The sequence below is a fragment of the Ictalurus punctatus genome, chromosome 7 (genome assembly GCF_001660625.3).
Source record: "Ictalurus punctatus breed USDA103 chromosome 7, Coco_2.0, whole genome shotgun sequence".
Taxonomy (NCBI): Eukaryota; Metazoa; Chordata; class Actinopteri; order Siluriformes; family Ictaluridae; genus Ictalurus; species Ictalurus punctatus.
The window spans coordinates 13,426,181-13,453,547 of NC_030422.2; the positions used below are offsets into that span (position 1 = coordinate 13,426,181).

The window sequence follows — 27,367 nt, forward strand, 5'->3', positions numbered from 1 at the left end:
AGCCTATCCCAGGAAGCATCGGGCACAAGGCGGGGTACACCCTGGACAGGGTGCCAGTCCATCGCAGGGCACAATCACATACACACTAACACACCCATTCATACACTACGGACACTTTAGACACGCCAATCAGAATACCATGCATGTCTTTGGACTGGGGGAGGAAACTCCCGCAGGACGGGGAGAACATGCGAAATTCAGTTATCAGTGTCCCAATGTGTAGTGAGCCAGGGTCCTTACCAGTGCCCAAACTCGTGTACACAATCTACTGATTCACTACCTACAGAACTAGGGAGCTGGTTGAGACATTCCCATAGCCTCTCTAACGTTCACACTCACCTGATTATTGATCACACACATCTGGACTCCATTACACACTCACAGTATTTAAGGACTCTCTCTCCATGCACTCACTGCAAATTATACGCTCTGCATCTTTTGTTCCAGTCCATACCAAGCCTTTGGTTCATTGATTGTCTTTCTGGTTTTCTGATCTAGTTTCTGCTTTTCTTGTTTGCTCTTACCTGCCTAATTAACATTGTTTGTTCATCACCTGACCCTCGCCTGAATCTTGATCACTGCCTTTGAATTACTTCTCTGTTTTGGTTTGCTACTTTTTAATGAAACATTGATCATCTGCACTTTGGTCCGTACCTGCATCGTGACACAATGTATATGCAGCATCCTTTAGTAACTGCCTGATCAGGGTCACTGTGGTTTAAATTAGGCCATTAGTTGATTTAAATAAACAACCAAAAATATTGTGAAGTACAAACAACAACAATAACAATATATTTTTTAAAAAGTGTCATTTAAAAAACATCTTTGTATACTGTATATATCTCTAGTTGATACCAATTATGAACTTGAGTGATGTAGTTGAGCTCGAGGAACTGTTAGATCCAGAATTCACAGACCAAGACAGTACTGACATTTTCCATTTTTAAAGTATAATTTTAACCACCATCCATTTGAATATGGCCACATAATTTAAATAATTTAATATGTGTGCAGCCAAACATAATCACCTCTGAGATATAGGACACATATACACACTTCTGCACACACATACACACTACATAATCATTCAGCTCTTTTTCAGGAACTGTTTTTTTTTTCCTTCCACAAATGTGTATATGCCCCCTGGGGGTCATGTCCTAGCAGCATATAGGGTATGTTTATTTCCAGGGAAATCTCTGAGAGGTTCATATTCCGAAGGTTATTAGAATACTTACAGAGAATGATAACTTCAGGCAAATGGAAACCAAACCAACTTAAACGTTGAAAAGATCATCTAGTTCTGTAATTTGGAAACGGAAAAGATAAGCAAGTATGTTTACATGGACAACAAAAATCCAATATTTAACTGATTAAGACAATATTCTGATTAAGAAACTACCATGTAAACAGTAATTTTTTATTACCTTAATCCGATTAAAGTCATACTCGAAGCAAACAAATCGAATTAAGACATGTGGAGTATTCCTGTTTTAATCACATTATCGACGTGTATTACAGACATATGAACAACTTGATCACACTATTAACGTTGTGTGGGAGTTTTCACCGCATTTTGCGACAGGACACGTACACACGACAGTGCTCAACCATTTTACGCCAAACAAGAGAACGAGGTACTTACCGCGTACTTACCTGCTATATAGTAGGCGAGATACATGTATTTCGGCTACTATGCAGTAGGTAAGTACGTGGTTTGGGACGCAGCCCACAGCTTCAAGCAGTCGTCTATTTGCACGTGAAGCATGACAAATAATTAACTGCAGTTGAAGCTTTCGTAAAATTAAAAATGAAACCCCCAAAACTGTATACAGTACCATGACAAAGACGAACTCTATCTTGATATGTGAAATTCTAGAGGGAACGTCGGATGGCGTGGTGTGGGGACGTAATGACGTGTGCTGTTAATCGATCTCTGTTCTATAACGTAAAACCTGAACATAAAAGCGACTCATGTAAACACCTTAATCAGAATATTGTCTTATTCAGAATAAGGTCAATAATTAGATTACTGCTGTCCATGTAAACGTAGTCATACTCTTCACAGTAACATTATCATCAGTGAGGTAAACTGTTAACATAGGACGGTTGAAAAGAAGCTTCCACAATTCATATTCTATTCAGATTCAGACTGAGACATAAAGATTATTAAACCATCTGATGTGTTGTGAGAATCCAAATTTAAATGCAAATATCCATTAAATATTCACTTTCAATATATGATGTATTGCACACTTTTTTTTCCAAAATATATTTGCCACAAAGTCACTAATGTATTCAATGGCATGTGAGAAGATGGTAGCTGATTTGCAATTTAAAGACAGTTCATTTGTCCTGCATTTTAATGGCAATAATAAAGACTGACAGAACTGTATTGTCACATATAGCAGTTCATCATAGGGAGTAATACAGTTCCAGTATAATGTATAGAATACTCTTCTTCATACTGGACTGTTGCAGCTATATGCAGTATAAGAAAGGTGACAGAGATTACAGAGAGCTATGCCAGGTATTACAGCGTCACAGTGTTGGCTCATGGGACTAAAAAAAATTGCACAAATGTGAGACACTTAAGGAGCAAGCAAATATTGAACCACTATCTCTGCTTGTGTAGAATAAAATGTAAATTCCAGGAGAGCTCCCTTGATGGGCAAGAATAGCTAAAAGGCTGAGAAAATGTCAGATTAGAGAGAGGCAAGGGAATGAGAGAAGGAAGAGGGAGAGAGGAGAGAGTTGAAGTGGCTCGATGAGTGATGACAGGTAATGTTTTTGTTTTTTTTAAAGTATTGCTGCTATGTTGTGTACTGCAGCCTGTTCCAGGATCTGCTTTATAGTCTCTATGTCTACTTGTCCCTACATATTAGAACGGTATTTATGAAATTCATTGTACTGATGAATTCTCAAATCTGACTGGTCAAAAGGTGTTGATTATTTAATACAGTTAGTTTCAGTCCACTAATTTGATTGAATAGTGTAGCGCCATTCCAAGATTGTTTATATTTCCAATAACTGCACTGGGATGTTTCACTGTGTATCACTCCGCTTGATCCGAACAGTTAAATAGAATTCAATGCATTTCATGATTTGGTCAGAGACACAATAATGTTGAAAAAAGTGCAAGCCAAAATGTTCTCTTTCTCACAGATCAATTTATTTTTATATTATATTGATCAGGAGACAATGCTTGGCACAATGCTATGGAAACTAAAGTGATATCCATAGACAGTTGGCCAGTTACAAGATTTGGACTGTTTTGAATTCTCCAACACTCACTTTCAGTAACCGTAGTAAATCCAGAGGTTATCATGGGAACACTGGCCATGAGACGGGAATACAGTTTGGATGGGACGCCAGTCCATCTCAGGTCACCATGCACACACATTCACACACTCACTCACACTTAGGGCAATTTATTATACCCAATCCACCTACAGGCATGCTTTTAGGAGATGAAAGTAATCCAGAGAACCTGGGGGAAACACACAGAGTGAACATGCAGAGAAACTTCACACAGACAGTAACCCATGCTTATGATTGAACTGAGAGCTATGCGCTACCATGGCGTCCAACTTCATAACAATGGATTTGAAATGAAACAGTGACTATTCCATTATAATCCACATTGTCAGCTTTCATCTGAAGGTTTGTACATCTACACTGGATAAACCATATATGGATCATAAGAGAGATTCTTTTAATACACAACTTACCCTCCTTACACCCTGCATGATGTAAAGATCAGGGACTGAATTAGAAGACATGTGGTTACTCATTCACTCCATTCATCCGAACCCTGGAACAGAACATCCAAGCAGAAAGATATTGTAGCACATGGTAATTAATCCAGAGACACATCCTTGTGTGACAGAACAGACAGGAATTGTTTCTGAATGTTGTTCTTATTTGGTGTGAATCTTGTGAGTGTCACATGCAGGACCCACTGGAAGAAGTGCACCAGATATGCAAAATGAACTAGCCTTTGTGTCTAATTGTTCTTCTCTATTTGAACGGAAACGTGATTTGCACGATAAAGTCTCACCCTGATGAGACAGAATTCACACAAAACCGTACGTGTGCGCACACACACACACACACACACACGCACACACTCAAACGTGCACACAAATTCATGCCGAGTTCCCATAACCATTACATTAAAAGCAATTATGCCTCTGTAGCAGAAGCATTTTGTGTGCATGTGCATCTGGGCTTAGATAAAAAGCAAAAATGGATGCATTACTGCTTTCCAACAAGATCACTCCTATTCTCTGTCCTTTGAAAGATAATGTGAAACAATATGAGATGTGATTACTGTCATTATTTATTGTCCTTTTCAGTGCAAGCTACAGGCACAGAACACTCCAGCTGGGTCGCATAAATAACCCTCATACATGTATTAAGACTTAGGTTTTATTTAATAATATTACAAAAAAGGTGCCAGAACCTCAAAGCTGGTCAAACTGGTGGTAAATGATTACAGAGACAGCGAAGATACTCCTGTTCTAGTAGAATGCTGATAGCACCTATGAAGATGTTTAACACTGTCTTACTAATAGGTGACTATCTACCTATCTGTCTGTCCATTGGTCCATCCTTCCATCCATCCAGGATTTTGCAGAGTTTTTTTATGATTGTTGCAGCCAAAAATGCTTGATATTGCTGCGGCTTTTTTCTAAATTTGGGATCCAATTTGCTGAGTTTTGAATACTACTTGAATTAGCGAAATTGCAATTGCATGAAATTGTTTTGCACGGTCTTTCGCAGGGATGTTTGCTGGTAGATGAGACCTTTTAGCTGTACTCATGTTCAAAGCGCGTGAATCGAAGAAGGCTTTGGCCAAATAAGCATTGTGACAACGCCACATGACCATCTTGGCTCACATCTGCATTCATTTTGAAAATTGCACACTCCTCCAGAGTTTACTTGATTCTGCATTCATTTATGCGATCATAAAATGATGGATGGAAGGAAGGAATGTATGTATGTTTGTCTGTCTATCTATCTATCTATAAAGATGATACTATTTTTTTCTTCTTGTAAGTAATGAAGTCCTTACAAATACACTGAGTGAAGCATTTATGGATATTTAAAACAAATGGTGATATATATTTGGCCTTGCTTTGATTTCTTTGTCTGAAAGTATTGTGTTGCTGTTGTTTAAGGTTAAACTTGGTCTGACTTACTGGTCAGTGTGTTCTGAGTCTTTGTGTGCTCAGAGTCTCTTGAGGATACTGGAATTACAACCCATGCCCTATAACCCCATGGTCTTTACCTCATGTCTGCATGACAAGTTATGTGGCTCCTAGTGACTCGCTTTTGTTTGTATTTGTGGCATGGCTTTCCTTCAGTTTCATTTAGGTTGAACATTTCAAAATGTTACACTTAGTAAGAATACGCCATTGTTTATCTCATCTGGTTTAAATATGTGCCGGCTGCACATTTTGGAGCATTAATACAATGGCTCAGATTCCTCTCTGGAAACCACTTTATTTCATTATCTTATTTCCTGAGAGGCTGATGGCCAGTTAAGTTGTTTTGTGGCTGTAACACTTTTATACGACAGATGTAACAGCAACCCGACTCGTTAAGGGCACACTGAAGCAAGAGATGGAGAAAGCACTAACAAGATACTTTACATGTCCTATCAAATACACACAGCTGCAAAATGAATGGCTGTATACTGTTTTATTTTATTTTATTTTACATACTACCTGTGCAGAGAGTATGTACTACATGCACAAACAAGTCTTGACTTGGAAATCACACTAAACTGCAAGACTGACAAGAGCACGTTTGAATGGGAACATCATGGTTGAGATGGATTAAAGCGCAAGACAGACATAGAGACAGAGAAGGGGAGATAGAGCAGATCTAGATAACATTGAAGTATGTTTCAAAACAGGAAATACATCTAGGCACTAGCTAGCTCAATCACTTCACACATAATCATGCTGAGTAGTACAGCTGTGATACTAGAGCTTCAGTGGCTTATCTAGAGGGGAAGGTGGGGCAGAGCCCAACTATATAGCATATTAGCTATTCAACAAATGTTAATCTTAACTCAAGTGCATACATTGTAAATTCAGTTGAAATACTAATTACTTCATTTGAGTGTTCAGCGATTTGAAAAAAATCTGTTGCTATTTCATAGGTATAAGCCGATGTTACATTGATTTGGTCACCTTTCTAGATGTTGTGCTCACTGGCCCATTTAGTATCATGTACAGTAATTATTATTGCACCTAGTGGTTAAAATATGAAAAATATAACAAGTACTAACAGAGACTCATTGGGGCAGGAACCACGCTGCCCCATCCTTGCTTATATTTACATTTATGTTATGTTTATGAGTGGGGGAGGGGCACCAGACAGGATAGATAACATTATTACCTTTTCTGTGTTTGTCTTGCGCTGTGGCAACGGCGATGACAAGCACACCTGCTCTATGAAAACCCAGATCAATTTCTTTTAAAACATCCATTTGAGCACAAGTTATCAAAATGGGATTTTCAAGTTTAATCTACACTGTTATCTAGCTAGCTACATAACAAGCTAGGTTGTTAATGTGCTTTTGGACTGTAAGTATTACATTCACATTTTACATTTATTCATTTAGCAGACGCTTTTATCAAGCAAAGCGATATATATCAAGCGGAGAACAATACAAGTAGTGCTACTATGCAAGATCTTTTAATTGAGTTCTAGAAGAGCAAAGTGTGCAGAGTAGAGATGTAAGTGCCAGAGTATGTTTTTTTTAAGGATAATGTGGGGTTGGCATTTTAGGGGTTGGTTAGGTGTTCACGGCAGAGGTGGGTCTTTAGCTGTTTTTTGAAGATAGTGACAGATTCTGCGGTCCGGATTGAGGTTGGAAGTTCATTCCACCACTGAGGGACAGATAGTGTGAAGGTTCTGGAAAGGGACCTTGAGCCACGCTGAGGCACTACTAAGTGTCGGTCATTAATCGATCGCAGATTACGTGAGGGAACATAAGCCTTCAGGAGAGTGTCCCATACTTTCCCAAGAGTTTGATTCAGCCTCAGCTCCTTGGCATGCGTGTTTAAAGCCTGAAGGAAATATCTTGCATCTTTATATCAGTTTATTGAGAAAGTGGTCCAATCTAATTAAGCACAAAAGAGATGTGAAAATACACATGCTGCTGTATTGCTATATAGAGCAGAACAAGTTAACAAGTCACCAAGGACAATTATTCAGTATGCTACAATACTACAGTATACAGTATGCAACATGTCCGTATCAGCAACCAGCTCTCTATGGTGTGAAGTACAATGATGCAATCAGATGGAAAGGTGCTTAAACAGCCCTTCACCGTGCCTCTTATTCCATCAAATTAACATCAGATTACTGCTGAATACAACTGAGCAGTCTAGTTATATGCTTGGACACATTTACCATAGAGATGATCAACTGCCTTTTTTGTTCTATGCAATGGTAAAGGGTGATGAGCTGAAATGAGCCAGCACACAGCAAGACTCTGATCGTGACCTGCTCAAGCATCTGTGTCTCAAATTAACAAGAAGAATAACTGCTGGTTCAGAACGTGACGAGAGACCAAAACACTCTCATATCTTTTTTTAAGGTGTATGACTGAGAAAGGCAATGCGACTCAAGGATCAGTCACATAATAATGCAACCACAATTCCGAAAAATTTGGGACAGTATGGAAAATGCCAAAAAAAATCATTTGAAAAGTCATTTGAAAATTCACTTCACCCTGTACTATATTGAAAACACATTATTTGACATTTTCCTTTAATTGTGAATTTAATTTATTTTTGAAAATATACACTCATTTCAAATCTGATAACTGCAATGCACTCCAAAAAAGTTGGGACAGTCAACTGTTTACCACTGTGTAACATCACCTTCTCTTTTAATAACACTTATTAAGCGTTTGGACACTGAAGACACCAGTTGGTTAAGTTTAGCAAGCGGAATTTTCCCCCATTCATCCATTATGCATTTCTTCAGCTCCACAACTGTACAGGGCCTTCATTGCCTTATTTTGCGTTTGATAATGCACCACACATTTTCAATCGGAGACAGGTCAGGACTGCAGGCAGGCCATGCTAGCAACCGCTCTCTCTGCTTATGCAACCATGCGCTTGTAATCTTGGCAGAATGTAGTTTGGCATTGTCCTGCTCTGGATGGCAGCATATGTTGCTCCAAAATGTGTACATATCTTTCTGCATTAATGATGCCCTCACAGATGTGCAAGTTACCCATACCATGGGCACTGACACACCCCCATACCATAGCAGACGCTGGCTTTTGGACCTGGCAGTGATAACAGCTTGGGTGGAACTTTTCCTCTTTGGCCCGGAGAACACGACGGCTGTTTTGTCCAAAAACTATTTGAAATGTTGACTCGTCTGACCACACTGTCCATCTCAGATGAGACCAAGCCCAGAGAAGTCGACGGAGCTTCTGGACAATGTTGATGTATGGCTTCTGCTTTGCATAGTACAGCATTAACTTGCATCTGTGGATGCAGCGGCGAATGGTGTTGAGTGACAAAGGCTTACCAAAGTATTCCCAAGCCTATGTGAGGATATCCATTACAGACTCATGACGGTTTTCAAGACAGTGCCGTCTCAGGGATCAGAGATCACATGCATTCAGAAGTGATCTTCAGCTTTACCCTTTACGCACCGAGAATTGACCAGATTCCTTGAATCTTTTAATTATATTGTACACTGTATAAGGTGAAATGCCCAAAATCCTACCGATTTGTCTTTGGGGAATGTTGTTCTCAACATGTTGGATTATTCTCTGACGCATCTGTTAGCAGATTGGCGAGCCTCGACCCATCCTTGCTCTTGAAGGACTAGGCCTTTTATGGAGGCTCTTTATATACTACGATTAGACGATTGCCTCACCTGTTGCACTTCACCTTATTTCAACTTGTCACATCGCTATTAGTCCTAAATTGCCCCTTTTCCAACTTTTTTTGGAACATGCTGCATGCATCAATTTCTAAATAAACGTTTATCTTCAGTAAACTATGCAGTTGATTAGGTAAAACATCAAATACCTTGTATTTTTACGTACATTTACAAACCACTCCTCTTTGCTTTTATTAGCATTTTCCTTACTGTCCCAACTTTTTCAGAATTGGGGTTGTAAGTGATTTATTCAATTGTTAAGGATTAGCTGATTAACCTTCCACCAAAACCATAGAGATGAGTGCTGCTTGGAGTTTTTCACATCTGAATGAACACAATAATCGAGCCAGTACACTCACTCTAGAGACCTTAGAATCATCACAGGTCAATGCTTTGCTATTGAGCAAAAACTACTGCTCAGTACAACATCTATTTTAATCAAAGGATGTAGACCTAAAAAAAAGAGTGACTGAAACACTAAGCTAACAGCTGCATTTTTGAAGTCTATACTGGCATCATGGCATATATATTTTGCACAACAAAAAAAAAAGACACTTTTTGATAGTCCATTTACATATGCAAGAGCATGAAGAGGCACTTTGAAGGGCAGGGAATGCCATTCATGGAACTAATGCAAGAGTGGCAGAGTTGTACACAATAAAGTTGGACAGGGGGAATGTCAATAGAGGAGTCTTGGTGTTAGTTTGATTATTGAGATTTGGCTTTCACCTCTGGTCTAGGTCTCACACACAGAAGCAAATATACAGTACTGAAGGTTGAAGTAAACAGTCAGACAGATACAGTGTCTCCTGTTGTAAAGTCTATAGCTGATGGCAATGACCGATGTAAGCAAAAGCACTGCTCATGGAATTAATGAAGAGCTTGCAGGAGCCTGCTAAGAAGAGATTCCTCATCCAATTCCATCTACTTACCTCCCTCCATTAAGCTTCATTTCTAACCAAGAAATTTCACTAAAGGATAGGAGAACTACATAATTTATGAGATGGAACAGTGGAAATAGGGGAAGGTATGTAAGCAGCTGCTGTAGTACAGAGTAAAGCCAAAATAAAGGAAACATTAATAAAAAAAAGTTTTAAAAAAAAAACACTATGGCAGATGAAATGCAGTGGTAGTGGAGGAAAGCAAAACAGGAAAGCAGCCCTGGAGATGTCATCCAAACCAGAACTGACACTGGAGTCCAATATCGCTGACACGGTTAGGGTATGTCAATACCCAATACTGGGATTGTTCCAATATTGTGTTCATTTACTCAAACAGATTGTAAACTGGGCTCTGTTAAAATATCAAGAGGAGGTACTAGAACATCTTGCAACGATACAAGAAACCTGATAAAAACATCTTACGGTGTTTAAACAGCATCTTTAATAGAAAGTGCAAGAGTGGCTAACCTGAGCGCACAGAGCAGTATCAGCAAACCGGGTCGTTATAATGAGCACAGGGTACCATGATGTGCATGCAAACAACGGTATTCGCCAGCATGGTGCAGTAAAGTAAAGAGAAGCTGTTGCATATGAGAGCACTTCAGTTCTGCGAGCACCGAGACACACACACTTCCTTTCACCAGGGTCTACAATTTGATCACAAGTCAAGATGATTCAAGTCAAAGTGATGAGCAAGTTCCTCATTTCAGTATCAGTGGTAGTATTGGTATCGACTCATCCCAGAAAAACATGTAGTCATACTCTGTGTGAAAAAACCGCTATCAATGTCAGGATCAATCCTCAGGGATCCTAACGCTCACGCTTGTACTCACCTGAACAAATCCTATCCCATCCCATGTCAAATTCAGTTCTTGCTTACCAAGTGGAAAAAGTTGCATTCAAGCATTATAGAACATGAGCGTCATCACTGTTATAAGAGACAAGAGCAGTCAGAGGAAAGTAAGATCCCAGATCTATTTTATGATATACATTCCCCTCTGAAAGTATTGGAACAGCAAGGTCGATTCTTTTTGTGTTGGACATTTTGGTTTGAGATCAAAAGATGAATATGAGATGAAGGATCAGAATTTCAGCTTTTATTTCCTAATATTTACATCTAGATGTGTTAAACAACTCAGAACATGGTACCTTTGGTGGCAGACCACCCAATTTTTAGGTGAGCAAAAGTATAGGAACAATAACTTAAAAGCAAATAACACTTAATATTTGGTTGCATATCTCTTGCTTGCAAAAATCAAAAACCCTCTGACATCACCAAGCTGTTGTTTGTTTTGGGGAGTTTCTTCCTCCAGTCTCCTCAGGTGGTGAAATGCATGCCATTCCCATATTTTCAGAGGAGACTGTACTGTTGATGTATGTTATCATTTAAATAAAATTTTGGATAATGACAATAAGGTGATAGCATTATTTGCTATCTTTTCGTTTCCTATATAAAATAGACCTGTTCAGTTGGTAAACTGAGGTAGTGAAAACTTTCCAAAGTTACACTTCTGTTGGTGAGAAATCTTATCTGAAGATACTCCAAGTGCACAAATAAAGAGAATCTGAAAATCAAACAACAGCTTCCTGTCTAATGACTCATCATTGCTGAATTTCTAACAGCAGTGATAATTCAGGGTTGCTAAAATAGAAATTAAAATGGAAATCTGCCAGGACATTAAACAGTGTTTGTCAGCTAGCTAGTGTCTACATGAAATGCTAACCAAATTACAAACTTTTTTTTTTTTAACCATAACAGTGTAAGAAAATGTTTTTAGTGGTGTCATGTCAAATCCATTGAAAAGGATCATTCACTGTTATTGGAACACCCTGGCCTAGTTAATGTAGAGGTTGAGACCGCACCCTTCACCCTTGCTCACAAATTTCACTCCAAGCCATTCCTGAAATTGGCAAGCTTTGGTTTGGAAACATTTCACATTTTAGGTTGAATCACAATCATGAGGCATATTTAAAACATCTGCTGGGCTAAATATAAATATGAATCCCAGACTAACTCTACTAAACATCACCACATATTTATTTACTTATTAACATGGTTAAATTAACACAAAATCTAATGTTAAAAGCATTATGACTGCATTAGAGATACCGTTCTTATCCAAACCTTTCCATCATATCTCTGATAGCGTGTGTATTATACTCCCCTTAGTTACATTTTCACGAGATCCAAAGGGGGGGTATGACACAAAAACAGTAGACGAATAGGAGCAAAAAAAATCACCATCGGAAACTAAAACCTGTCAGTTAGAGCAACGATAAATGCAGACAAAGAATAAAAGAATAGATTAAATTGATTGATGATTGAATGAAACAGTGTAACATGTCTCTATTAAAAACATATCATGACAATGTCAGTAGATAAACTAGGAGGATTAGTAATTCCAAGTTAAAGTACCATAATATTTAAACTGTGTTTTGTCTGTGATCGCACTTCCCCCTCGTTCGAAAATCAATCACTTCAGAATCGATGCCCTTCCACCGAGTTCATCATTACATCAGTCTTTAACTTTCAAGTGCTGAGGTACTTAAATATAATAAAGTGCAATTTCACTCACCGATCAATGCACACACCAATTGATTATTCAAGTGCAGACATAGAGAAAGCAATCATTTTCAATTGGAGAGAGAGAGCAATCAAGAAAATCACTGCCACCAGTAACAATAATAAATCATTTCTGAAGCATCATCATGTGACGTTATAAAATACAATCTGTGAAGTTGGTTCATCTAAAGGCATCGCTATATCCACTTGTATAAACTACTACTTTCTTTTTTTTTCTTATGGCATCAGTTTTCCTGTGTTATTTCCTCATAAGCCGTTTTTTTTGCCAACAATGCAAGTGACACTGGAAACTTGCCAGTTGATGCTGCCATTAAGGGTGCCTTAAGTTTAGGCAGGTTACACACTGGAGTCAGGCGGAGATGAAAGTTGTCTAAACTTCTCTTATAGTGCTATAGCCAAACTACCAAAGATGTATCATTTTTGCTCGAATTAGTAATAGAAATAATTAGAAATAGTTTTCTTTCACCCTAATTTGGTCACTTGCATATTCCCACCCACCAGCCTGCTCTCTCCATCATATGACAAACACCAACCAGAGAGGGTGATGACTAACTTGTGCTTCATTCAAGACACATGAAGCTAGCCAATTGCATCTTTTCTAACTTTCTTTTCTCATGCTGTGTAACTTGTTTCTGATCACTAAAGGTGATACAGTGAAGGGGTCATTGAGGTGTGCATATTAAACAATAAATAAATAAATAAAAACGGACAGAAGGGACATACAACGCAATCAAGGAGACCTTCGATTTTCTAAGCATTTTTCCCCTCCGGCATATGGTACTCTGATGTTAATGTTGTTGCTGCAACAGTAATTTCTACATACTTTTCAGGATGTCTTTAATAGTAATTATTTGACAATAAGAACCAATATTAGATATTGTATCTTTAAAAACACAAAATTAAAGGATGCTCAAAAGAGCTGCTATTCAGCCAAACATATGTTTTTCTAGTCAACACACAGCTGCAGCACTTCCTAGTCTTCAAGTGGCCTGGGTTAACCTCACACCAATGTGTGCACACGCATACACTTTTAAAAAAAAAAAAAGAAAAAAAAAAGCCACTGACTGCAAAAACAAGAAAGGTTTGAATTTGAAAATCCTGCACCCCATAGAGACATGTACATCAATAGCCAATGGAGAAATACATAGTCTATTAGGAAGTGTATGTGGGGGCATTGACCACTGTAGCGTGAATGTGCGCATTGTTCTGAGGGCATTGATCTGAACCCGAAGAGGAAACCTCCACCAGAGAGGTCTGTATAGTCATTCCGTACGGTTCCAAAATTCAGAGAGAATAGATGGACCTTTTTTATGGCTTAAACTGTCCAACACCTCTGCTCCTATAACACATACATATCAATGCCAACAGAGATGTAATTAATGTTATAGCCATGTTCCTCACAACTAAAGCGGCGAAATCCTTTATTCTAGCCATATGAACATGCTTGACAAGTATATTTGTCTTCCGCTGCCCTGAGATTTATTGAGTAACCCTTGATCACAGTGGTTTTCTATTGGACTTTTTTTTACTGTATGACAAACATACAATATATTAGATAAACTGCAGTGTTCTGGTATTGCTCTGATCTGGTAAAAATAATAATAATAATAATTCACAACATAGATGTATTGTCTCTCATTTGCAAACAAACCTCATATCACACATGCTGTCAAATGTAGCTTATAGTTACAACTCACTGTACTATAAATTCTCAACACACATTTATATTTGGTTCCACACTCTGATTGGCTGAGCTGCATTCAAAACTGTTTCTACAACACACACACATACTTGAATTCTGTATTCATGCCACAGGTTTTAAATCAATAAAACTCTGACACTACAGCCTTTGTTCTGTCAATACAATAATACCCTAATTTTTGCCTGTTGTGTCACTTAGCAACAAAAGCTTATTGATAACAGTCTACAATGCATAGTGGAGGAATTGTTTAATGCGAATATAATTAATAATACATTTAATTATTTATTGGATTGGATCTTTTTTTTTTTGTCACCGTTTTATAAAAGCAATAAGCCATACGAGGGTATGTGCAACAGTGATTTTAACATGTTTTTAAGAACACCTTAACAGTGATAAAATGCTTTTTTTTTTCTTATTTCTTTAATAAATTGCACATAGTACAACTCCTGAATATGGAAAAGACAGGCATTAGACAAGGTCACCAATCTGTTCTTCCAAGAGGAAGAGGCAAAGCATTGTGGCTGGGTAAATGTGAGAGAGGGACAAAGAAGAGACAGCAGGAAGCAAAGATGAAGCATTAATTCAAATGACATACGGACCATATTTATAGACCATGTCATCAACCAAAGCCTAACTATGGCAAAGGCTGGACAGAGACAGTTGTTTTATGTGAGCCAGTCAACAGTATCTTCCATAATCCTGACATTCAGGAGGGAAAACATTTCCTCATCGTATTTCACTAAACCCAGATTCAAAGTATGTTTCAGAGCACAAGAAGAACAGTAAAAGCATTTCCACTTTTATTATTATTATTATTATTATTATATTTGACTGTATTTACTTCATAGCACTGAATACTGAAAACTACACCATGCTGATGGCAGAAAAGAGAACAGACAGAAATCTGCAATGTGGTGCTAGCAAACCAAGTCATAAAGCTAAAAGAGATCCAGAATTAAATCCCAGAAGATGAAGGTAACCTTTCAGAGCATTGGCCTGGTCAGCTTCTCCACTACAAGTGCTGAAGAAGAATCACATGAGCCTGAAACAATTCAACAAAGAATCTTTTGACAGAAATAGTGGTAGGAGTGAAGGAGCGGTCATCCATGTAAGACCTCATCAGTGTACTGGCATTACTTTTGTACCTGCATGTCTTTACCTTTCAGTATTGACCAATAGGACCTGCATGACCAAGTATGACCTTCTTATATGCTTCTTGGAATATATAAAAATGTCTATTACAAGGCAGGTTTCTCAAAGTGACATACCTGTGGGTCAAGGGATGTGTGTGTGTTTGTGTGTGTGTGTGTGTGTGTGTAGTGCCTGCAAGAGTCCATGTGTATCAATGTTCATTTTATGTATATAGAGGTATATATCCTGTTTTGCATGCAATTATATACTGCAACCTTGGTTTTTAAGAGCACCTCAATTCACTAAGGGAACCTGAAACTCCAAGTCTAAGCTGTTCCATCTGGAAATGTGGCATATCTACTGCAAAAGAAATGCAACATCTCTACCTAGTGGTCTGTCCCTGAACGTACATGTAAAATAATACACTACATGCCAATAGCACATGCAACTATTTCTAAAAGTAGGAAGAAGCAGACTATTAGATTGCTTGAAAGCTTATTTCCCAGAAGACATATTGGGGGGAAAAACGAAGATTCATGACGTGTTTTATAAAATTAGGTTTATTTGCAAACAACAGTTTTTGATGAATGATTTGAAAGACCCCCAAAAGATTGTCAAAAAATATTTTTGTCCTTCAGTGTGTTAACTGCATTGCACGTGTCATTGGTCAAAAACATCTTGCATGTACATTACCCCTCCTTTGACACCAAAATACATTTGATTATAAAATATAGTCCTCAATATAAACATCTGAACCATTGATAATTGTTATAAAACAGCACATTTGTGTAGCAGTGTTCCTCAATCCAAACCCTGCTTACTGTTATCCTACTGAAATAGAACGGAGCAGTGTGTATTTGAAAAAATAAACTTCTAACGTCTATTGCTCCTCCTGTCCGTGGGTGTATATTAAAAGCATCTTTGCTCAGGTGAAGATTCAAATCTTCTGATGTAAATATCCAGCTTGCAAATCACTTTTTAAAAGTGTAACAAGAAAAAAAGAAATTAAAAAACAAACAAACAAACAAACAAACAAACAAAAAACATCCAGATAGCAAATGAGCAGAGGACATTAATGTAAGAAAACAATATACTTTTCAAACAAAGTATTATAATCGATTTGAGACTATGCAACAGGAACTGTTTTGAACAGAAGATCAGAAAGGTCCCACCCCAGAAAGCTACATTAGTTAAAGAACAGTAGGTTTTCCAACACTAAGGAGAGTTTAAGATTATGCTACAAGAGACCATGCCTGATACACGCTGAGCATAGACAAAAGTACTGAAACAATTCAGTTCCACAGGTAATCAGTCATTGGTGTGACATGCTTCTTCTTCCCCTGTTCATTTTAGTATATTTTAGAACCCTTTTTAGTAAACAATACTTTAGGTTTAAGACAGACTTGTATAAATTTTGCCCCCTCCCCCCAAACTCCTAGTTGTCTGTTTACAATTAGCCTTATTTCTTTACTCTAGGAGGTAACATTAGCATCAATGATGGCTCTGTTCAAATACAAATAAAATGCACTATGTGATACAACTCTGATGACTGAGGCCTACAAAAAAAAAAGAAAAGAAAAAAAAGCGTAGTAGCGCAAAAGCTGCATTTGACCCGATACCATCAGAAAAGCAATTATCCAGCAAACTGTAGAGCAGCATTTTCAAGCAACCTTCTCCACATGTAAACATGTCAGGTCTTAATGATACATAGATCAAACTTTTAAGCTGTCAAGCCAAGCTTTAACTATTTAATCAAATTAACTATGACACATTTCATGAAAATGATCCAGCAGTAGCTAATAAAGGCTAAATATGGAGCTGAATTACATGTAAATCCCTGATTTGGTCACAGCTATTATTATTGCTAGAAGTTTCATTTGAATAGTTTGACATACACAGCAGTAATAACTACACACTTCACAGCATAATAATAGCCTAACAAAATTATAGCACCTATTTGAACAAGTGATTTTTGTGAATTTCTAGGAAATAAATAAGCATGGGCAAGTTCAGACAATGATTCAGTTCTTTCCAAATGTAACAATTAAAAATCTGTTGGATTAAAAAAAAACAAAAAACAAAAAAACCAACTAAGAACAGACTGATTCCTGGTGAGATTTTACATGTAGGCAAAATATCAGCATTACCCATATGATCCGAACAAATGTGCTTCGCCAGTCTGCCCCTTTCCATGCTGAGCTACAAACCATATGACAAGTTAATCAGTTTCTGCATCAGATCAATTTCATGCCAATATCAAATGATGTGAGTCAGTTTCAGTACAGCTCCAAAATCCACAGGCTAGCAGAGTAGCAGCATGCAGAGTAGTGGTCAGAGTGAAATTTCATAATGAAGAACAGCTTACATGAGATTCCTCCATCTTCAATCATGCACAAAACAATAAAACACTTTATTCTGCGTTCCACCAGAATGACAAAGATGACTCATTTGTTAGAAAAGAAATACTGGCCTATGTTTTTCTATGACCATACATGTGGCATATGACACTGTAATTGTGTTATTTCTTTGTCATTTCAATGGCTTGAGCATCAAAACCTTGTGTACACTCACTATTACAGGTTAAGGATCACACCAATAAAATATACTTTTCCTTATGTACAACATGTAAAAGCAATCGGTGTAGTTGTGCATAAAGTGGTTCCATTTCACCCCTCCTAACCTGCAGGGGTGATGTGAACCACCTCCTCATGCATGCCACACAAATAACCCATGTGGCCGTACTTGATTTCAAGATTACGAAGCCTGTGCCTTCCTTTTTTGGTGGCAGGTGTTCCAATGCCCAAAAAGGAATCCTCTGTCACCCACCAACCTTAGGCAGGAAGATCCAAGTGCCCCTCATCTATCCCATGCACCCTCACCAAAGAGACTTGTGGAGCACACACCTGAAATGCAGGGACTGGCGATGTGATGCTTTATAGCTAAAAATATTGCTCATTGGACACGAACTACATCAGACCAATCTTGATGCTTATGTCACTAGGATACAAATGGCATTTCCAGTTAATAAAGAAAGCCCCTTTTTGAAAAGCATGACAAGCTTTATGACTTCAGGCCATACAGCCACAAGACTAGTTCACGTCTGTGGATCTGTGAAAAGTGACCCCTTGCCCCTGGAGTGCAACTGGGTTATCAGCCAACGGCTAGAACAAATCACCACGGACAAACATATCCTTGTCTCAGAGAAAGGAACTGAAGCATTTGCATGCTGGTGCCAAAGGGCATTTCTAGAAGAAGTTGACCACATGGGGTGGTGCACCACTGGAGAGAGGTATTCAGCACAGTTGTTTCACTTACAGACTGGTAGCGATGTTATGCCACAGGATAATAGGGGGCATGTGGCCCCCTGGCGTAACGTCAACAAACACATCAACCAGCCGGAACTGTGATCCATCCGGGCCTCAAAATCGTCATGCTGGTTCTGAGACAATGTCATATGTTGGTCCGTTCAGACAATGTTGGGATGGTCAAGAGTATAAGCCATCAAGGTTTCAAGGGGTTGAGCAGCTCTCCCAATCTTGCGTAAAATCTGCCTGGCCTCACTGATGACAACTCATCTGCCAATGCTGGTGAAGTGGACACACTGTCAAGACAGCCTGTACATCTGCACCCAAAAGTGATAGCCCAGATTTGGTTCCCCCGGAAAGGTGTGACAAGCTGCAGGGAATCCACTTTGCTGATTCCAAGTCAACACATGGTTGGTTGTGGTTCTACCTGGCAGAGCCAGAGCCCAATCAGATATACTGGCCCACAACTGGCCTCACCTCACTATGAACAAAAGATGGCTTCTCAGTAGGGTTTCATTTAGATGCCAATCATCCGATCCTCAAACAATATTTATTTGTTATAACAGAGAGGCTCCCTTGTCTGGGCTGGGTGGTATCAAAATCAATTCCATAGGAGGGTCTGGGCAACCATAAGATGATATACGACTCTATAAGGAACGCCTCCTCAATAGATATTATTAAGAGATGTGCCAAAAAGTCCGTACTGCTGCTACCTGGGTGTCACTATTCGCTCTATCATGATATTGTTATATATGGCATAGGCTATCCAGGTGTTTCACAGCACCCTTGGCTGTCAGAAGTGGTGAAATAAAATGGTAGTTACGCATCTAACTGTGGTTTTATGAAACACGGATAACCAGCAGGGTTCCTTGTTTGGAACCAGCACCAGCTCAGTGGGAAGGTTCCAGCGTAAGAAGGCTTTATTATGAAAAAAAAATGTCATACATTATAATTTGACGTTGCTGGAAAGGCTTGGCATGAATGCCCATGTGAACAAGGAGGTTTCCAGGTGTTTCACACCACCCCTAATGGTTATCCAGACTTCATAGAAGCACAGTCAAATATATAACTAGCAATTTTATAAAGCTGGTATAGATATTTATATTTATAAATATCTGTCTGAAGTAACAAAAACAGACACGCTAGCTTTGACTCTATGCAGAGCTTTCCTTTGTGCATTGATCTATAATTAAATGGCATAAGCTGACTGGCATGAGGTCAGTTACACATATATCGAGCCATAAAGCTGTGCCTTATTATCTAAGTGATATAGAAGACTTAAAATAAATTTTTCAAATTACAACCCTAGATTTAACTTGAGCGAAATCCTGCTATATGGGATATTTTAAATATTTGAGTAAAACTAAAGGTTTCAGGGCAGATCTAATCATTGTACTTCAAGTACTAGCACCGGACAAAGCAGCATATGTTAATTTGAGCAAAGAGAATTCAAAAACAAAAAGAAGTCATCCATTCCCCGGTGGTGATACAACATACAGTGTTGAACCCTTCTTAGTGGAACAAAAAAATAATAAAAACACTATATCCAAATAAACCCAGATTCAAATATATTATCATATAAACGCAATGAACATGCAGCAATGTATAAATACCCGTCTTCTCAAAACTCTTCCAGAGTCTGACTTATTGACATTATTGGCCCGATCCATGCAGGAAGAGCAATTCTGGTGATCTGGTGAGTACACAGACTTCATGCCCACAGACACAGTGTGGGAGTTTTCATACCTTTTTTCATGGGGCCCTTGTAATCCTCTTTACACTGCACATCCTGGTGACACAGGTGACCTGTTAGGTGCGAAAGGGCACGCGTCCTGAAGAAGAGCAGAACAATGTGGAATGTGGAAAATTAGGAGCAGAGGGAGCCGAGTGAGGAGGCAAGAGTGCAGACGGGGGTGGGCCAGCCGTAGAAGAGTGGGTCAGTCATGGGGAAGAGGAAGAGCAGGAAGAGCAAAACTCCCAGCACATAGAAGGACAAAACAGTAAGGCGATGTGGATGTTCCAGTGCTGAACTCAATGCAGGAAAGCCCATGTAGTTACAGAATGAGTGACACAGCACAGGGCCTACCAAGTGACCTGGAGAGGGCAGAAGAAAGCAAACAGAGTAACATGAGAAAGAGAAAGAGGTAGAATTTGTGAGTACCCTGGTGTCTCGACCTCCTATTTGTGACACTTATCTTTTTAAGTCAATATAAAATTGTCTACGCTCCCGATCAGGAGGAATCCAACTTAATTGCTATTTGTACTTATTGTGCTTCAAAGCTTTTCGGATAATTAATACTTATCTGCTATAATTGATAAAATGCCTAATCGTGGTATGGGTGGTTTTTCATGCTTTGAAAAAAGTTAAGACAAATGTTAATGGTAGTTTCTGTATGTTCTTAAATATTTCATCCATTTAAAAATTGTACTAATACATTTGATTCCATTTCACAAGAAATTTTGCACATATGCCAAATAAGATATAATGGCACATGAGAATATAGTGGATATAATTATTTCAAGTTTACAAATAACTTCCAAAACAACTTATCAGCCCTTAAAAATAAAAAAATGTTTTTAAAAATAATAAACAATTTCCTGAACAAATGTTCTATTTTGGTGTTTTGGAGATTATACTGTTGTATAAACCTGTTATAATGCAATAAGTGGTGTTGAGCTCTAGTAATCAAACATGAAATGATCCAGTCTCCACACACCTGTTCTGAGAAATATAAAGGCAGTGTAAGCTCCAAATACTGCTGTGTATGAGAACTGGAACACTGCAACAAAAAAGCAGACAGCCATGAAGCATTATAAGCCATATGTATGAAATTTCTATTTCTAGAAACTGAAATGGAGGCAATGATTCGTTAAAAGTTTTTACATACCTGCAGAAAGAAAAATTCCTGAGATGGTCCCTTGTCTGAAGCGCAGGAGCTCAATCACGTGGTGAAAATGTGCTGCCGTCGCCAGTCAGACACAAACATACACACACACCAAGTAACACTGAAAATCTGGAGACTTCACAGAATTTTCATCAAACAGATCAGAGCTGCTGCTTTTCTGTTGCAGACTTACACTCACCTACACCGAAGAAAAGTGGGCATGTGAAGATGGCAGTTGAGGGTCCAGCACAGGGCACCAGCATGGGTACCATACAGGCACGGAACACTAACTCCTCGGTTAGCGGAGCCACCACCTGATTCCTCAGCCAGCGCATGTCACTCAGACATAACGCCCAGAAGCGTGGATCTGCAACCAAGAGAAAAGTCACTTAACATTAAAAGCCAGACAAGACTAGACTCCAGCCAGACTCCAGGAGAAAATATATATTTGTGATAGTCCTATAGTTAGCTACCGACAAAAAGGCTCCTATTTGACCTAACAGTCTAGGAACAAAATTCAATCCGACTCATTTTTGTAACAGGTCTGAATATTGTCAAATAAAATGAATAACATAATGAGTTGATTTCCGTAGTGCAGTCACACAAAAATTGCAGACAAATTCTCAAAACTGTCACAAAAAAAAAAAAATCTCAGGGAAATTAACAAAAAGTATCCCTAAAGACTAATCCCTTATCCCTAATTTCTACTTAAGGATAATCTAGTTCCCCACAGACACTTACATGAACTTCTAAAGTGGATTCATATTTTTCTTTTAGATATAATGCTGCTGCTGTTAAAGACAGCAGTGTCTGCGGGGAACTAGATTATCCTTAAGTAGACACTGAGTGCTTCTCCAGTACATAACTGTTTTTCTGCGTAGCCAATAAGAGAGGATAGGAATGCACAGAGAGAGACGACAAACTAAAAAAAGACTGATAAATTTATGAACACTGGGCTATGATGAACTGCCAAAACAGCTTCACTGGCACAGATTCTACAAGTCTCTGGAACTGTACTGAGGGCTGAACATCATTTTTCCAAAAGATATTCCCTCAGTTGATGTTTTGCCGACGTGGTAGAGAGCACGGTTTTAGCAAGTAAATTTTAAATGTATGCATCTAATAAAAATAAATAAATAACCACTGATACTTGCATAAACATTTATTGTTTAGTGTGCAAAACATTTGTGTTCCTCACCAACAGCCACTTTGATTCCATCAATAAAGCCCCAGGGGCAGTCCATGGCTAACTGGATAAGAGGGCCCAGAAACAGTACCTGAGACAGCAAAGCACACTCATTATTTACCTGGAAATTCATCATTTCGTAGGAGTATATATAGATTTGCTACAATCCATGTAGCTTCAAGGACTGCTACAGTGTGATCCTTTTAATGAATAATCGATTTCATGAATATTGAAAGTCCCATACATCACAGCCTTGTTCACTGAAATATTATAATTAGACCAGAACAAAGCAGAGTAGTGAGATGAACAGAAGACTAGGGGAGAAAAAGGAGTCATGTACTACATGCCCGAGATGCATAAAACCATCTCGAGAACACGAGTTAGTGGTCTTAACTGTGTACATCCCAGTCCTGCAGATCCATTACACTACATACAGTACATGCAGCGTTAGACTGAAACACCCGATCAGCTTAGAGACTGAACAGAAGCATGAAAACACAACAATAGAAGGGTTGCTATACACATGTTTTTATATGACGCACATTTTTAGCTGAATTTTTTTTTAGGTACATTTAAAATTTACTAAAAGTACTTAATCTCTAAAGCATGGCATGCCTGGGACAGGGAATGCAAACCAATGGTTTATGTAAGAAATAAAACATGATCAGGCATTATTAGAGCAACAATCGCTTGAACAAGCGTACAGTTATATTGAATATCAGCATGGCTACAACTAATCAGTTCAGTTCAATTTTATTTGTGTAGCACTTCTAACAATGGACATTGTCTCAAAGCAGCTTTACAGAAACATATAAACACAGGATATAGATTTAAAGTGTGTGAATTTATCCCTACTGAACAAGCCGGTGGTGACGGTAGCAAGGAAAAACTCCCTGAGAGGATATGAGGACGAAACCTTGAGAGGAACCAGCCTCAGAAGCGAATCCATCCTCATCTGGCTAACAAAGGATAGTGTGAAAACTAACCACAACTGTGCCGATCCTCTTGTTCGAGCGATAATGCTTTTATACGGCAGTTCTATAAAAATAATTCATACTGAGTAAGTGACATTACAGACACGATACAACCAGATGTTTTGTTAATGTTTACTTCATTAGTGGAAACAACTTCCAAAGAAGCAACAAAAAGAGGAGTGATACAAACAGTGAAACCTCCCAATGAGGTTATACTCATTTTAAACATGACTTGGAACAGCGCCGTGGACTGGACATAACTGTTGTATAAAGGAAAATGTTCAGTGACAGGTTGGCATGATGTTTTCAGTTACCACCCCTTAACAGCGTGTCCTGAAGTGGTTTATTCCTCTAATACTAAAGCACTTTGAGAGATAAGTATATAAACCATTAATATAAACCAGAACTACTGTCAGAGCTGCTGTTATACAAAATTAACCAACATCATCTGACCAATCCGATTTGAGAATTCAACAGCACCCCAGTATAAACAATAATGCACACCCACCCTGTATTTATTTTTTTTTTTTTTAAACATGCAAACTTAAAATGCTTCTTACATGATACTCTGCAGCTTTCACATTAAAATGCATTCGGTAAATCATAAGAAGTGTATTAATTAAAGCTTATGACAGATGATGATTCCTTACCATGGTCAGTATGAGGGGAAGAATGACCGCTGGAATGAGGCCCTCGAATCGGATTCCCATGAGAGCTAATAAGGATGGAGTAGGCTGTATAATTAAAGGCAGAGACAAATTAAAAGCAACACCAGAGCACAGCATCATTCATATTGATTATTACGGAAACCTTACCTAAAACACATCTCAAATAGCCTACATTTTACAGATTAAGCTATGTGGTATATGCACATCATACAGTGAGCTGCCAGTTTATGCTACACCACCCACATCAATCCACCTTTTTTGTCTATGTATTTAGCTCATTTGTTGCTATAGAGAGTGTTTCGGACATATTTTCTTATTTCTAATTAGACACACATTACTTATTAATATTCCTGGTATTACTAATATTAATTTTCCCCTGTTAGAATTTGTATTAATTGTCCTCTAGCCATTTATTAGTATCTGACTGCAGCCATTTTTGGTTGATTGACTGTTTCTCAATCTAGAATTCAGTTGTTTAAATATTTCAGCAATTCGCCTGCTACACTCGTACCAGAACCCCCCCCCACACACACACACACACACATACATATATACACACACACACACACACATATATACACACACACATACATACATACACACACACACACATATATACACACACACATACATACATACATACATACACACACACACACACACACACACACACACACATATATATATATATATATATATATATATATATATATATATATATATATATATACATATATATATATATATATATATATATATATACACACACACACACATATATACACAAATACACACACACACAATCAGTTCTCAGATCCAGCACCCAAATAATGTCTGTTCATAAAGTAATTAATGAATACAAGTAAGTACTGGGTGTGCCTAATAAACGGTGTGTATATGTGTTTAGGTATACAGCTGTATTAACTATTTGTATTTTTTTGTTGTTTGCTTTTTTTCTTCAAAAAACACAAGCAATTATAACAACTCTGTAAGAAACATCACATTTCGGGCACGGTATTCAAAATGCAATCAATTATACAATTTGGGATTTGGCTGTTGAAGAGGCATATAGTAATCTAATGAAAACAATATTTAACATATGTGTGACATCAACACTTAATCAGGATTCAGCAAACATTTACTCATCTGTGCTGCGTATTAAATAGAAAGCCCTTATTACAGCTTTGGTAATATTCATAAATGTTAAAGAAGATGCTGTTTAAATATTAGACTGCAGACTGCTGTGTTAAAAACTTATTTTGAAGCACAAACATAAGATCTTCTCACCTGAATGCCTGTGAACTCTTTCCATCCCCACACAAAGAGTGGAGACAAAGCTGACACAATCAGCACACTAGTGAAACGCCTCTTTATCACTGATGGATGGTCCCTTGTAGTACAAACACACACACAGACGCATAGAATCAGAGACACTGGGGGATCAAATAATACGGAGTAGTATATCGTAGTCTCATAGCGGACACTTTGGAAAAGTAACACTATGGAAAAATGGCTAGTTAACTACATTTTTTCAGTGTGGAATTGAACCGTGTGCTGTGTGATTTCTCAGCAAATGAGCTTTGCTTAAGCTTCAATGCAACCTTCAAATATCCATCCTCTAAACTAGCGGGCAGCGTTTTATTCATAAATTAATCAAATATTTATTCATTTTATATATTTACACTCCTGGGCAAAAAAAAGTGGCCAAGCCCAAAATGGCAAAAATATTAAGCTTTTAATGTCTTAATAACAAATCATTAGTCAGGAAATTATCAAGACTTATCATCAATTATCAAATTATCTAACCAGTGATTTGTTGTTAAAAGCTTACTATGTTGCCACATTGGGCTTGGCCAATTTATTTTGCCCAGGAGTGTATAATGTATATCCAGGAAGTTTTGCAGTAAATGGTACAGATAAGGTTATTTATCAGTACAGAACCACGCAAAGACAGAAGGTTTCCTGGGTCTTAATATTGTGAGACTTTATAAGTTTTAAAGGCGAAAGGCTCATCAGGTAAGAAAACTTGTCTCATCGAAGTTTGGCGATTTCTCTTTCCAGAGGTTATTAAGCCTCCAGAAAACAATCAAACACTCTGCACCAAAATCTCAACTCCCCCAGTACCCTCACTGACAGCACAGAGAGTAAATAAACACAGTATCCTGTCTAGCTAGTTAAACAGCCTGATGCCATGTGAAGTAGAACCAGATTAATGTAGCATAATCTTTATCCGAGAACACACGCAGAGTAAACGATACCTTGGTAAGTCACTTTTCCAGACGTATAAACTTCCAACATAGGAGCACGCGAGCAGTAAACAGGACAGTACAGAGATCCAGCAGAGTCCATCAGGAGGAACAAACTCATCACCGCTGCTCCTACGGATCTGCTGTGATATCAAACCCGGCATCAAATCATCGTCCTCTAGCATGGCGAACCTGACACACTGCAGACTCCAGGCGACCGAAGACTAACGTTTTTCACTCCTTAAACGCTGCAGATGTGTTTAATGTCGAGGATCCAACGCGCTGTTCGGTACTTCCCAAGCTACAAGTTAAAGGCTGGTACTTGGGCGCCATTAAGTGACGTCATTAACGTGCGTCTGTCTTTTTAAGCATGCCGGTGCGTCATTAGCGCGTCAGACAAATCAGATTTGTCCTATTATTATTATTATTATTATTATTATTATTATTATTATTATTATTATTATTATTATTATATTGCCGTTTTTGTTCATTTATATTACATTACAACTATGGCTACATAATGCCTACACTGTTTAAAAAAAAGGTGCCATTTAGTCCAATAAAAGATTCTTCTGCCAAAGATTCTCCTTCTACAAAGTAGTTCCAAGTAAAAAAAAATGTATAATAATAATTAATACTACTACTACTACTAATAATAATAATAATAATAATAATAATAATCATCATCATCATCATCATCATAATTTAATAATAAGAAGAAGAACCTTTAACCATCCAAATAAAGCTTGAATATCCCTTTCTTCTAACAGTGTATTTACATAGAACCCTCTATTCATATACCATGAAATCCTTTACAGTCTTG

At 38.1% G+C, this 27,367-nt stretch overlaps 1 protein-coding gene across 1 annotated transcript; it reads right to left on the bottom strand.

The window, feature by feature from the left end:
- Positions 1–15,822: 15,822 nt before the first annotated feature.
- rce1a (Ras converting CAAX endopeptidase 1a) lies at positions 15,823–26,885 on the bottom strand. Its single transcript, XM_017472802.3, has 8 exons — positions 26,557–26,885; positions 25,586–25,688; positions 24,281–24,364; positions 22,669–22,747; positions 21,670–21,837; positions 21,474–21,545; positions 21,303–21,365; positions 15,823–20,679 (listed from the first exon to the last, which is right to left on the bottom strand). The coding sequence occupies exons 1-8, from the start codon at positions 26,727–26,729 to the stop codon at positions 20,453–20,455; spliced, it is 969 nt and encodes a 322-aa protein (XP_017328291.1). The 5' UTR covers positions 26,730–26,885; the 3' UTR covers positions 15,823–20,452.
- Positions 26,886–27,367: the final 482 nt, after the last annotated feature.

What these genes read in the sequence shown, in the direction of transcription:
- rce1a (XM_017472802.3), bottom strand. Translation starts at nt 26,729, where the DNA reads ATGCTAGAGGACGATGATTTGATGCCGGGTTTGATATCACAGCAGATC. An exon ending in AGGAATTTTTCTTTCTGCAG is followed by an intron (nt 21,366 to 21,473) that starts GTATGTAAAAAC and finishes TTTTTGTTGCAG; the next exon opens with TGTTCCAGTTCTCATACACA. An exon ending in CTTTATATTTCTCAGAACAG is followed by an intron (nt 20,680 to 21,302) that starts GTGTGTGGAGAC and finishes TGCCCTCTCCAG; the next exon opens with GTCACTTGGTAGGCCCTGTG.